Source organism: Manis javanica, chromosome 2 (assembly GCF_040802235.1).
Source record: "Manis javanica isolate MJ-LG chromosome 2, MJ_LKY, whole genome shotgun sequence".
Classification (NCBI taxonomy): domain Eukaryota; kingdom Metazoa; phylum Chordata; class Mammalia; order Pholidota; family Manidae; genus Manis; species Manis javanica.
The window spans coordinates 112,057,895-112,070,255 of NC_133157.1; the positions used below are offsets into that span (position 1 = coordinate 112,057,895).

General features: G+C 39.5%; 1 protein-coding gene across 3 annotated transcripts in view; it reads right to left on the reverse strand.

The window, feature by feature from the left end:
• Window positions 1-12,361, reverse strand: part of CUBN (cubilin) — a 267,651-nt gene that overhangs the window by 75,447 nt on the left and 179,843 nt on the right. For all 3 annotated transcript variants that reach the window (XR_012127986.1, XM_037001703.2, XM_073229128.1), the window contains exons 46-50: window positions 11,007-11,216; window positions 10,233-10,373; window positions 9,263-9,444; window positions 2,480-2,651; window positions 1,203-1,409 (exon numbers count right to left, since the gene is read on the reverse strand). Coding sequence is in view for 2 of the 3 variants with exons in the window: in XM_037001703.2 (XP_036857598.2) it covers window positions 1,203-1,409; window positions 2,480-2,651; window positions 9,263-9,444; window positions 10,233-10,373; window positions 11,007-11,216 (912 nt within the window). In the remaining variant the exon portion in view is untranslated. The remainder of the gene's footprint in view (window positions 1-1,202; window positions 1,410-2,479; window positions 2,652-9,262; window positions 9,445-10,232; window positions 10,374-11,006; window positions 11,217-12,361) is intronic.

The following is a 12,361-nucleotide window of genomic DNA, read 5'->3' on the forward strand; positions in this document are numbered from 1 at the left end:
TTTCACAGCAATTTATTCACCACTTACAGAGCGCCTACAGAGTTCACAATCTGCTCTCTATTTATTCTGTCAGACCTGCACCACTGATTCTATAAGCCAACAAAATATGTTCTAACCATCTCTAAAATGAGGGAGTAGAGAAAAGGCTGCACTTACCTGACTGCCATGTAGCAGGTGGCTGCTCTGCTTGCCCCTAGCAGCCAGAGGCTTTGAACCAGGTAGTGGTGGCAAGGGTTAAACAGGATCACATGGGGTGCATTCTCAAACAACTTCCATTTCCCTAGTAGCCTCTGGATTCATCTACCTCAAAGAACCCAGACCATTCTCCCTCTGAGACGGTTGGTCTGTGACCACAGACTTTATCTCCTTGAAAATTCTGTCCTCCATGTTTTCAAAGTCAGTACCGATTTCTATAGTTGACTGAGAACATGCCACCAGCTGACTGTACCAGCTTCCACTGCTTTCAACCTCCTTCCCTTTAAAATGTGGAACCTTAAACATGGAACACTGAACAGCATAGACGATCTACAATGTAAACTTTCTTCCCTGTCTTTTCTTATTTTAACCAGGAAAAGAGTGTCAATGTGACAGTAGAGGCAGTGTGTTGGTTAACCTATGCTTTGACTTTAGGAAAGAACTAAAATGGATTTATCTTCTATGAATGCAGATATTTTCAAATTCTTAAGAGAATTATGGTTTACCAAGCATATCTCAATTCATTCCTATCATAAAAACAAAGAAAAGCTTGGGAATAATTTCCCAAATAGCTTTCCATGTGCTTCTCCATCTGGACCATTGTAAAATGTCTTTTGATTTCTAAGTATAATTCCTATAAATTCAGGACACTGCCAACACATTCTGACCATGCTAAGTTCCAGTCTCCAAGGATAGGAGCTCTAAAAAGTAGATGACAGTTGAAGGGACCACCTGAACTCAACAGAACACAGACAAACCAGAATCTCCCCTGGGTGAGTCTCACATCAACTGAAAAACAGGGCCTAGTTGTCAACACAGATCCATCTCACACACTGTTCACAGAGCATATTCCCTCAGCTGGGCACAGGTAGAATTATAGCTTTGTCTGACCAACCTAGATCTTTTGTATACATGTTACAGCCATTTGACTCCCTTCTTCCTTGGTTGTGTCCAAGCACAAGAATATTATAGCTTAATGGGAGAACTTTTTCCTCAACTGGACTCACCCACTTGGAACTCAAGGGCATCAAATTGACAGTCCTGGTGACTTTCCAAGTAAAAATCTTCAAAATGAATGTAAATGGATGAATTTTCCTGATTTGGATTGCTGAGAGTCCATTCACAGTTTAAGTTTCTTGAGTAATTATTGACTCCGTCATAGCCAGGGGAAGTAAAGTTTCCTTCGGGGGAATTTGCAAGGGACCCGCCACATACTAAGAAAATAAAAGGCAACAAAGAAAGCAGGGGGATTTATTTCATAACAGAAGATACAAACAATACAATAACAATAAGTAAAACAACTGCAACATTTTATTGCTGTGTTTTGTTTTCCTAGATGAAGTCAAGATTGTGGGTAAAGGGCTGGCTCATTCATGCAAACTATGAAAGAAATTTCTGTGAGTTTAGAAACGAAAGAGATGCAAAAATAAACAGCTTCTTAATTTTCCTGTAGGGTAGATTTGGTGGGTGGGGCTTGGCTGTGCCTCAGTATCTCCTAATTTGGATGTTCCTATTGTTCATTAATATTTAATTTAAAGGATTATCTAAATTTAACAGTGGTTCCAGTGGCTTCTGATGAACAATTCTCTACTTGACCCAATAATTTAATTAGATCAAACATATACTATAATATTGTAGTGCCCATGAATTTGCCCTTTTTAGTAAGGGAATAAATTCTCCTTGTATTGATGAAACAACCTAAAGTTTTTTTTTTACATTCAGTTCCACTCCTCCTAAATTTTAAAACTCTAAGATAATAGCACTAACCCAGAAAGTAGGAGGATATTTAGAATAGAAAGGCCATATTTGGCTTAGTTTTTAAATATTCTTTATCAAATGTGAGCCCATCATCATTTACACTGAAAATATGTATAAGGATGAATGACTAAGGAACAATAAAATCTATCTCTCTTCAGTTAAATTTGTTACTTTCTGGTAGTAAATTATCTTCTAAGAGGTAAAAGGTATCTCTCTGCACAAAGAATTGATGGAGGGCCATGGAACTGACAACCAACTGTTGTGGCGACATTGCACAGAACTGAGCTCACAGCTCTTCTAACAGCATTTTTCTGAAGTTCGTAATTCACAACAGCAGTTTTCTTTATGAAACCAGAAAGTTCCTTCTGTCTGGCATGGATGTTCTACCTGGTTCTGTATGTTTGTTTTACCTACAACCTACGTGTAACTTTGATATCTCACGAGGCCCTGCTGCTACTGGCAGCAGCAATGGGGCATCTGCAGTGCACACGATTAAAACAGGTGTATTTTTAATATCTTATATTACCTGCTTCTTCCCTGGATGTGTAGGAAGCAGCGAAGCCTCCATATGGCCTGGATCCATCAGTGAAGAACATGACTTTCATTGTATTTCCAGAAGATTTGATCTCATTGCTTGCATTCACACTACTACACAGTGTCTCTAGCTGGGGTGAGTTACTTCTAATGCCATTGAATACCTGTTGGAAAAGCAGTTTAACCTTTACACACATGGTCCATCTTACTGAATATTTCCTAGGAGGTTATATTCTCAGCCCAGATATACTTCTTCTAAGGAAATCCTGTGCTAAAATGAACTACTTAACAATATAGGCTCCTAGCCCAGCACCACAAGCCACTGTTACCTGGGGCACATTTTGTGGCCTCAGGGTCATTTCACTAAACCTTCTGCCATGTCCTGCCATGTGGTGACATGAAAAACTGCTATACTCTTTGCAACTGGTAACTGTGCTCTAAATATAATGTTGATATGCCAACATGCTTATATTGTAGTTCACAGAGTTCACTGATGCAGGTTTTCTTAACAGTGCTTCAGGACCTTCGTTATTTGGAATGAAGGTTTAAATGTCAGTCTCTGTACATAATAACTCAAATTTTAAAAAATTTCTTATAAAGTAATTTTAAAAATCAATCTCAATCTCAATATAATTCTTTCCTAAGTACTATGGAGTCAAGGCTTCAATTTTCTTACCAATTTGAATTTTTAAAAATGGGTTAGAGTATTGTTGGCTTCAAAATATTAAACATTGACTCTAGTTGTACACAGTTATAATAATTGACAAAGTATTATTCCACTTCTGTACAAACCAAGGAAATATTTTAGCACACTTGGTTTTTACAATCAAGAAAGATCCAGAAGTAACTAAATAATAATTGACTGATTAAGTGATTGATATTTCTGTTTTTAAAAAGGATTTGAATCATGTATAATGAGAAATAATGATTTAGAATATGACACTAAGAGCTATGGAGAAGCACAATGTACTCCACAGCAAAAGATGTGCACTTTCAACTCACCATAATTGATCGCTAAACTGAGCTCTGTGGGAACATCTGGTTTAAAGTGTCTTTAGGTTCACAGGACCAAACACGGCATTTCCTATTGTCTACTGAGCCAGGACAAAATGCCAGACTCTGCTAATAACCCACTTGGACTACTTTATCTAATTAGCACAATATCCTCTCACTCATATGATATTACCCCTGTTTTTTAGACTAAGACACTAACATTCAGAAAGATTATACAATTTGCTGATGTTAAAATTGCTAATTGCTAATTGCTAATAATGAAACTGGGATTCAGATCATCCCTCTAATTCCACACCATGAAGTAATATATAAGGAAACAGAAGATGACAAATATTTCAATAATACTGAAAACATGAATGCACAAACATGTTGCCAGAATCAAAAGGCATTGCTAGCAACTATAGGCTAATGGAACATGTTGGAAACCATGATCAGTGGCCCTTTTCCCTCACCCCAGTGTCTGCCTGCTCTGAGCTTAGAATCACAATGATGAAGAATTGTGCAGGCATCCTTTTATCAGGTGAACTGCCACTTGTAGAGGTAACCAGACAGAATGCTGTTTCCACTTTCCTTCTCCATACCTTTTGAACTCAGAAACTACAACTCCCAGAAAACAATGCATTAGGGATTTGGCATAGGAGATGGAAGACAAGCTCTGAAATTTGCTATAAGTAGGAATAAAAGGTGCATGTCCCTTCTCCATCTTGAGAGTCAGATAGGCTGCTGGATTTGGAAGAACAGTAGGCTCAGGCCTGCTGGATAAGCAGTGCGCTTAAAGCTAGCTGCCTTTGCTCAACCTGTAGATACTAGGAAGTCGTCCTCTCTCCCTCCCTCCCTCTCTCACTTCCACCCCTCTTTCGTTTTCTTTTTCTTTTTTCTTTTCCTTTCTTTTCCTTCTCTCTCTCTCTCCCTCCTTCCTTCCCTCCCTCCCTTCCTTGGCAAGTTCTCAGGTAAATGAATGATGGGCAAAAAGCAAGCCATATTCCCTTGTTTGAAGCAAAGTGAAGAGGAAACAAAACAAAAAATCAAACCCATAAAAATGTATTTCAAAGAAAATGTGGATTCTGTATTAAGGATTCAGAAAAGGAATTAATTCTGAAAGTGATTCTTTGTTGAGGTTTTAATCACCTAGGAGAGAAGACCTATAGATAATGACATTTGTACTTTTTCCTAATTAAATCACCCCCATCAGCTCCCATAAGGCCCACAAGTTGACAGCTGCAGTCATTCACACAGAGCTTCCAGTCAGCCTGTGAGTGCTTCATTCTTAAATATGAATGAATAGCCAAGGGTCATCAGACATCTAGGGAAATATCTAATGCAAAAGGCAGAGACCACTATATATAAATAGGACACAGGAACTTGAAGGAAACTGACTCCAAATGAAGCAACATAAAACTTCAAAAGTATGATTAATATATTCATATATGTATGTGAATATATTGAATATAAATTATATTTTAATATATGTGATATATTAAAAGAACTACATAAAATCAGGACAGTTCTACATACACATTCTCAAAAATTTTACCACCCACAATCACTTCCTTAGGGAGCATATGCCTCACTAAAAAGAGGAAATTAACCAAGAAAGGTAAATGCACATATCATAAAACCAGGTATCCAGCCCTGGAGAGGAATGAAGGGACTTACAAATTTGATAGTAAATGGAAATCCCAATATGACAGCTGGCTTAAGGGTTGCAGCTGATGGACAAAGGCTATTGCTAAGGAAAATGAGTGCAACTGATGTGTGCTCTATTAAATAAGGTGGGGGTGCACAGTGGCCTAGCAAGGTGTGTACAAGAATCAGTGATGCATAGAAAACAAAGAAAACGTAAAAAGGACACAATTATTATTACTTGGAAAAACAAATTCTACTACAGTATACTACTTGGCTTAGTTGGCAAGGATATTTACCTAATCACAGTAATGAAAATATTAAATAGCAATTTAAGCAAAACCTGTGCCTCAGTATTTTGGGAGGAAGTTGGGGGAATATGTGAACTATGTGTAATCCTGGGTACATTTGCTCTGCTGGTGGGGGATGTTTTGTGAAGACAGCTAAATCCTTGTCTTCCATAGTCAGATCTGGAGAGAGAATGTCTAAGGCCAAAAAATAAAGTAGTAGCAGAACAGGATTATTTTTTTAAAATAGCCACATAAATACCATAAAAAAGAGTTGAAAGTGGATCCCTTTAGCATCTATCATTCAGAGACAGGGAAATGGCAAGTATGACAGAATCAGAATTCACAGTTGTTGCTCTAAGTTTTATTTTATGCTTTGAGTCCTGAAACTAGGACCCTTCCTATGATCTTTCCTGTGAAGCATGGGATTATTCTGCTCTTAAGATTGCTAATAATCACTGCATTCAGTATGATCTCAACTACAAAAACAATTGTAAAGGAAAACAAAAGTATTTGACCCAAGCAACCAGAAGTTTGCAACTGTCACTGACTGAGCAACAAGGGCTGAAGGACGGGTGCGTCAGGTGAGGAAATACACTAATATTAATCTACAATTAATACAGTATCTATGCATCTGTGTCTGTCATTTCACAGTTAACAATCTTCTTTCACACTCAGGGGTTTCATTTGCTTTCTTTCACAAAGGGGAGCTAAGAGTATCTCCAGTATCTGAGCTTGGAGGGCGGGCCCCCGGGGCCTGCAGGGACTCACAGTGGCACCTCTGGCAGAGAACAGCATGCCGACCACTCGTCTGCTTAAAACTTTGGGTGGTAGCTCTGAGACTCTAATCCCATTCAACTTTGTGCTTCCCATAGGCTTAGTTTTTCTCTATAGCCATTTTTGTCATGTGTAAAGATCATTTGCCCTTAACATTAATCTAACCTATGGTCCCAATGTATGTTGTGAAACTAATAGGCTCTTAAAAACAGCTTTCACAAATATTATGATGAGGAGATGCTCGGCAAGATGGCGGCATGAGTAGGGCAGCGGAAATCTCCTCCCAAAACCATATATATCTTTGAAAATACAACAAATACAACTATTCCTAAAAGAGAGACCAGATGATACAGTACAACAGCCAGGCTACATCTACACCTGCGAGAACCCAGCACCTCATGAAGGGGGTAAGATACGAGCTGTGGCCCAGTGGGACCGAAGCGCACCCCTCACCCCAGATCCCCGGCGGGAGGAGAGGAGTCAGAATGGGGAGGGTGAGGGAACCCAGGACTGCTAAATACCCAGCCCTAGTCATCTGCACTGGGAGCACAGACACACACTGCATGGAGTGCTGGATACTAGGGAAATAGAAGAGTAAAATCTGTGAGCGGGTCCCTGCAGCCAGCTCCCCCAGGACAAAATAAAAGCAAGTGCTTTTTGAAAGTCTTAAAGGGACAGGAGCCTCACAGCTGGACAGAGGTGTCCCAGAACACTCAGCCCAGCAGCTGGGAATCCCGGGAAACTCTGGGCGTCCTAACCCCCTGGGTGGCAGCGCAGCTCTGAGGCCCCTCATGGCCATAGACAGCCTCCCGCCCATTCCCCCTCCGGTGCAGCCCCGCCATAGCGGAGCAACAGCCTGAGACCAGCCATGCCCACAGCAGCTGCGCAGGGCCTCCTCCACAGCCACCCAGGCCAGACTTAGAGGACCCATCAGCACACAGCTGCCCAGCACAAGCTGCTAGGGGTCACTGTTTTCACAGGAGAAGAAGGCGACCAGCAAGCAGGAACGGACTTTATTTTCCCAGCTGACACGCGTGCCAACTGCCCACAACTACCTCTATTGCCATGAAAAGGCAGAAGAATTTGATCCAGACCAAAATCACAGAGACAACCCCTGAGAAGGAGCCTGGGGAGATAGACTTAACCAATCTTCCTGAAAAATAATTCAAAATAAAGGTCATAACCATGCTAATGGAGGTGCAGAGAAAAATGCAAGAGCTAACAGATAAAGTTGGGAGGGAGAACACAGAAATGAAACAATCTCTGGAAGGACTTAAAAGCAGAATGGATGAGATGCACGAGGCCGTTAATGGAATAGAAATCAGAAAACAGGAACGCATAGAAGCTGATTCAGAGAGAGATAAAAGGGTATCCGGGAATGAAAGAATATTAAAAGAACTGTGTGACCAATCCAAACGGAACAATATCCACATTATAGGGGTACCAAAAGAAGAAGAGAGAGAAAAAGGGGTAGAAAGTGTCTTTGAAGAAATAATTGCTGAAAACTTCCCCAAACTGGGGGAGGAAATAGTCGATCAGACCACAGAAGCACACAGAACTCCCAACAGAAGGGACCCAAGGAGGACAAAACCAAGACACATAATAATTAAAATGACAAAGATCAAGGACAAGGACAGAATATTAAAGGCAGCCAGAGAGAGAAAAAAGGTCACCTACAAAGGAAAACCCATCAGGCTATCATCAGACTTCTCAACAGAAACCTTACAGGCCAGAAGAGAATGGCATGATATATTTAATGCAATGAAACAGAAGGGCCTTGAACCAAGAATACTGTATCCAGCACGATGATCATTTAAATATGGAGGAGGGATTAAACAATTCCCAGACAAGCAAAAGTTGAGGGAATTTGCCTCCCACAAACCACCTCTACAGAGTATTTTAGAGGGACTGCTCTAGATGAAAGCACTCCTAAGGCTAAATAGATGTCACCAGAGAAAATAAAATCACAGCAAAGAAAGCAGACCAACCAAATACTAACTAAAGGCAAAAAATAAAATCAACTACTCACAAAAGCAGTCAAAGGAAACACAAAAGAGCACAGAATAAAACACCTAACATATAAAGAATGGAGGAGGAGGAATAAGAAGGGAGAGAAATAAAGAATTATCAGACTGTGTTTATAATAGCTCAATAAGCGAGTTAAGTTAGATGGTAAGATAGTAAAGAAGCTAACCTTGAACCTTTGGTAACCACAAATCTAAAGCCTGCAATGGCAATAAGTACATATCTTTCGATAATCACCCTAAATGTAAATGTACTGAATGCACCAATCAAAAGACACAGAGTAATAGAATGGATAAAAAAGCAAGACCCATCTATATGCTACTTATAAGAGACTCATCTCAAACTCAAAGACATGCACAGACTAAAAGTCAAGGGATGGAAAAACATATTTCATGCAAACAACAGGGATAAAAAAGCAGGTGTTGCAGTACTAATATCAGACAAAATAGACTTCAAAACAAAGAAAGTAACAAGAGATAAAGAAGGACATTACATAATGATAAAGGGCTCAGTCCAACAAGAGGATATAACCATTATAAATATATGTGCACCCAATACAGGAGCACCAACATACGTGAAACAAATACTAACAGAATTAAAGAAGGAAATAGAATGCAATGCATTCATTTTGGGAGACTTCAACACACCACTCACTCCAAAGGACAGATCCACCAAACAGAAAACAAGTAAGGACACGGAGGCACTGAACAACACACTAGAACAGATGGACCTAATAGACATCTATAGAACTCTACACCCAAAAGCAACAGGATACACATTCTTCTCAAGTGCACATGGAACATTCACCAGAATAGACCACATACTAGGCCACAAAAAGAGCCTCAGTAAATTCCAAAAGATTGAAATTCTACCAACCAACAAATATTATGACAGTTTACTGTGATTTTATTCCATCTAAAATACTCAGAATTTATCTGAGGTACAGTTGCATGGATAGGAATATTCCTGACCCAGTGCTTTATGATTTATGGGTCAATAAGCTCCTTTGACAATGGAATATAATATCCCTGACTACACAGGACACTTACTGTCACACTCTCACTGCTGCAGGATGGATGAGCCTCCAGCCTCAGGTTGTTAAAAGTCAGGGTGATCTGTCTTCCTTCCTGCACGGTGATCCTCCATTCACAGATCCGGCCATGGAAGTTTGGGTTCGGGTAGTTGGGAGAAGTAAATGTTCCAGTAGGGCCCCATAGATCCCCACCACATCCTGACAGGGGAAAAACACAAGAAAACTTCCAATCAGATCAAGATGACCCCTCCTATAAGGAATGTTCTCAAAATCATTTTTGGTCTTTTTATCCCACTAGACAAAAGCATTGCTCTTTTTTGTCACTACACGGATGCAACACTCAAAGAGAACATTTATATTCACTTCCTATCTCTAATATTTAATATTTAATGTTTGTTTCCATGGATGAGAGTTCACTGGCAGCATTTTATTCACATGGTCTAAGAAATATAAAAGACCAATAAATACAGTGCTCTTAAGAATCAGGACAATCAGATGGCTACAGTAATTATGTAACTTTTTTCAGACAGGATCTTTATTTCATTTTAGTCTGTCAAGGAATTTCAAATGCAAATTCTGATTAACTGGCAGACTAATCAACTGGCTTTCTTAAGATGAGCTGTATGTATGTACGACTCTCCGCCCTTCCACCTCATGCAGTGTTAGTTCCTTTCCTTAACAGCATGGGTCACCCTGTGGTCTGCACACACTGATGTGACTGATTACTGTCTGCCTCGCCACTAAACTGCAAGGTCCAAGAAGTCAGGACACTTTTTTTCCCAACTACTGTTAACTCCGGTGCCTAGCAGAGTGCCTATCCAGTGTAGGTGCTCAATTTATATAAATATGCATGTACATATATATGTATATATACATGTTTTAATATTCTCTTGGTTTCAGGTGCACAGCTGGTGATTCAACAATCACATGCATTACTAAATGCTCACCATGGTTAAGTGTAGTTCGTTAATGAATAAAGCACTTACCTTCCATGCTGGATTCAAACTGTAGCCTGAATCCTGAGGCAGTAACAGAGTCATCTGTGCCAAACCTGACCACAGCAACATTGCTAGAAGTGTCTATGCTGTTGGGAATGGTGTTTCCACAGTATCTGCCCAATAGATCTCCTGTGAGAGTCAAATAACTAAGTATGTATACATTAATTTCATTTTACCTCTACTTGAGGTGTTCTGCAAGTAGAAAAAAAATAATGAAAGACAAAACCCTGCCCATGAAGAAATGGTAACCTCTATCAGGAGAAGCAGGACAGACATGAATAAACATCAGCAGATTCAAATATATAAGTCTAACAAAAAATGCAACCAATTAGGGCATCTTCTCAGCACAATTAGGAAGTCTAGCTCATTTGTTTTAAGAAGTAGTTCTGAGCAACAGAGTGACAAGCATCCATCTAATGTCACCTCCAGGATGCAGTTCCTCTCCTTACCCTGTAAATTGCCCCTCAACTGCATGTGGCATCGGGAGGTGTCGGCAGGGACAGGCTGCCTTCTCAGTACAGGGCTCTCTCAGTGTGGCCTCCAGGACAAGCTTACAGTGACATCCAGGGCTTTGGATAGCCACTATTTATGGGTAGGAGCTGAGGGAGAGAAAAGCTGGCAGTCCCAGACCTGAATGACCCATGCTTCTCTGTAAAGAACAGACACTGCTTTGCCTTTCTTGGAAGTGAGTAAACTTCAGAGGCTGAATGAGTACTTGTGAAAAGAAACACCCCCGAAAGACAGCAGACATATTTCACTGACCAGAGGTATGATTTTCCCAGATCTCCACAAAGTCTTTTTCACAGCCAGAGGAATTCTGAAGGTTAAAGTCTTCAAAATGGATGGTGAGGTAGTGTCCTGAGGGACCCTGGAGATGCCACTCACAGAATGAATTGTCTCTATATGGAAGTGTTGGATATCCAGTGCTTTCAATGATACCACTCTGCCCTGTCACTGTTCCCCCACACTGGGCTACAAAAAAGGAGGAATATTCTATTATAGTGGTTTATTATTTTTTTTAAAAAAGCACATCTAAAAACTTTAAGGTGCCAAGTAAATATGAATTGAAATTCTAAAAATTCTGAAAATGATTAGTGTTTGCCTTATTGCTTAAAATCTACTATTGCTGTAAAGATAAATGACACCACAAGTTCAATCCAATCATGGGAAATGGAGGATGGACAAGCTATTGAATGGCATATTCTGCAGCATCTCTTTAGTTCTCTTGCAACCCTATGTAAGAGCTATAAGTAGCAATTAGGTTTCATTTCAAGAACCAACTGACATCTTGATAGGGCCTGCCATGTACCCTGTGTTGGTGATTCTGAAGACCAAGTTCCAGCTTAGGTGGCAGGGGAGCTGTGGTTGATGAGTAATGCCGGTCATTCCTAGTTTATCAAATAAACGTTCTACTCAGTAACTGGTATGTCAGGGCCTTGAAAATTACTCTTCAATTATTTCTTCTCAGCTGGATGTGGTAGTTTGATTGAATTGTATACAACTTGCCTCAGGCCACAAATTGGCCTGTAGTGTAGGTTAAACACTGCTACAACTAGGCTTTCTGAATTTTGGCTGTATTAAATGTTTGGGTAGTGTTTGGGCCCACCAGAAATTAAATTCTATGTAGTTGTGACCATATTATAGTGAGTTCTCAGCATGCAATTTATTGCTCCTTTTTTAATTAAGGAAATCAGAACCTAAGGAGACATTTTTTGCTTTTTGTGTACTGACCGATCTGCCATTAGATAGTAAGAGGAAAAACATCTCAATTATCTAGTAATGATGAGGAGTTCAAAGTTACTGTTCTAAATACAGTTGTTTGATTACAAAAGAACTTTTCTATTTAAAGTAATACTATAATATTTCATGTTAAGAGGAGTTAGCAAGAATTTGATTTAACTGAATGTTTTTCACAAGCAAGTTAGGAGAAAAAATATAAAATATTCAACTTCACTAAAGAGAATCTTTTAAAAGGGAAACAAAGTTAAAATGAAAATCAATAAATGACTTTGTAGTCTTGAACATTTATGTTCTTTATTTCTATAATTAAAATGATTATTAAAATTAGGCAGAAAGACTTTTTAAAAAACAGTATGTTTTTTTAAAGTTTTAATGTA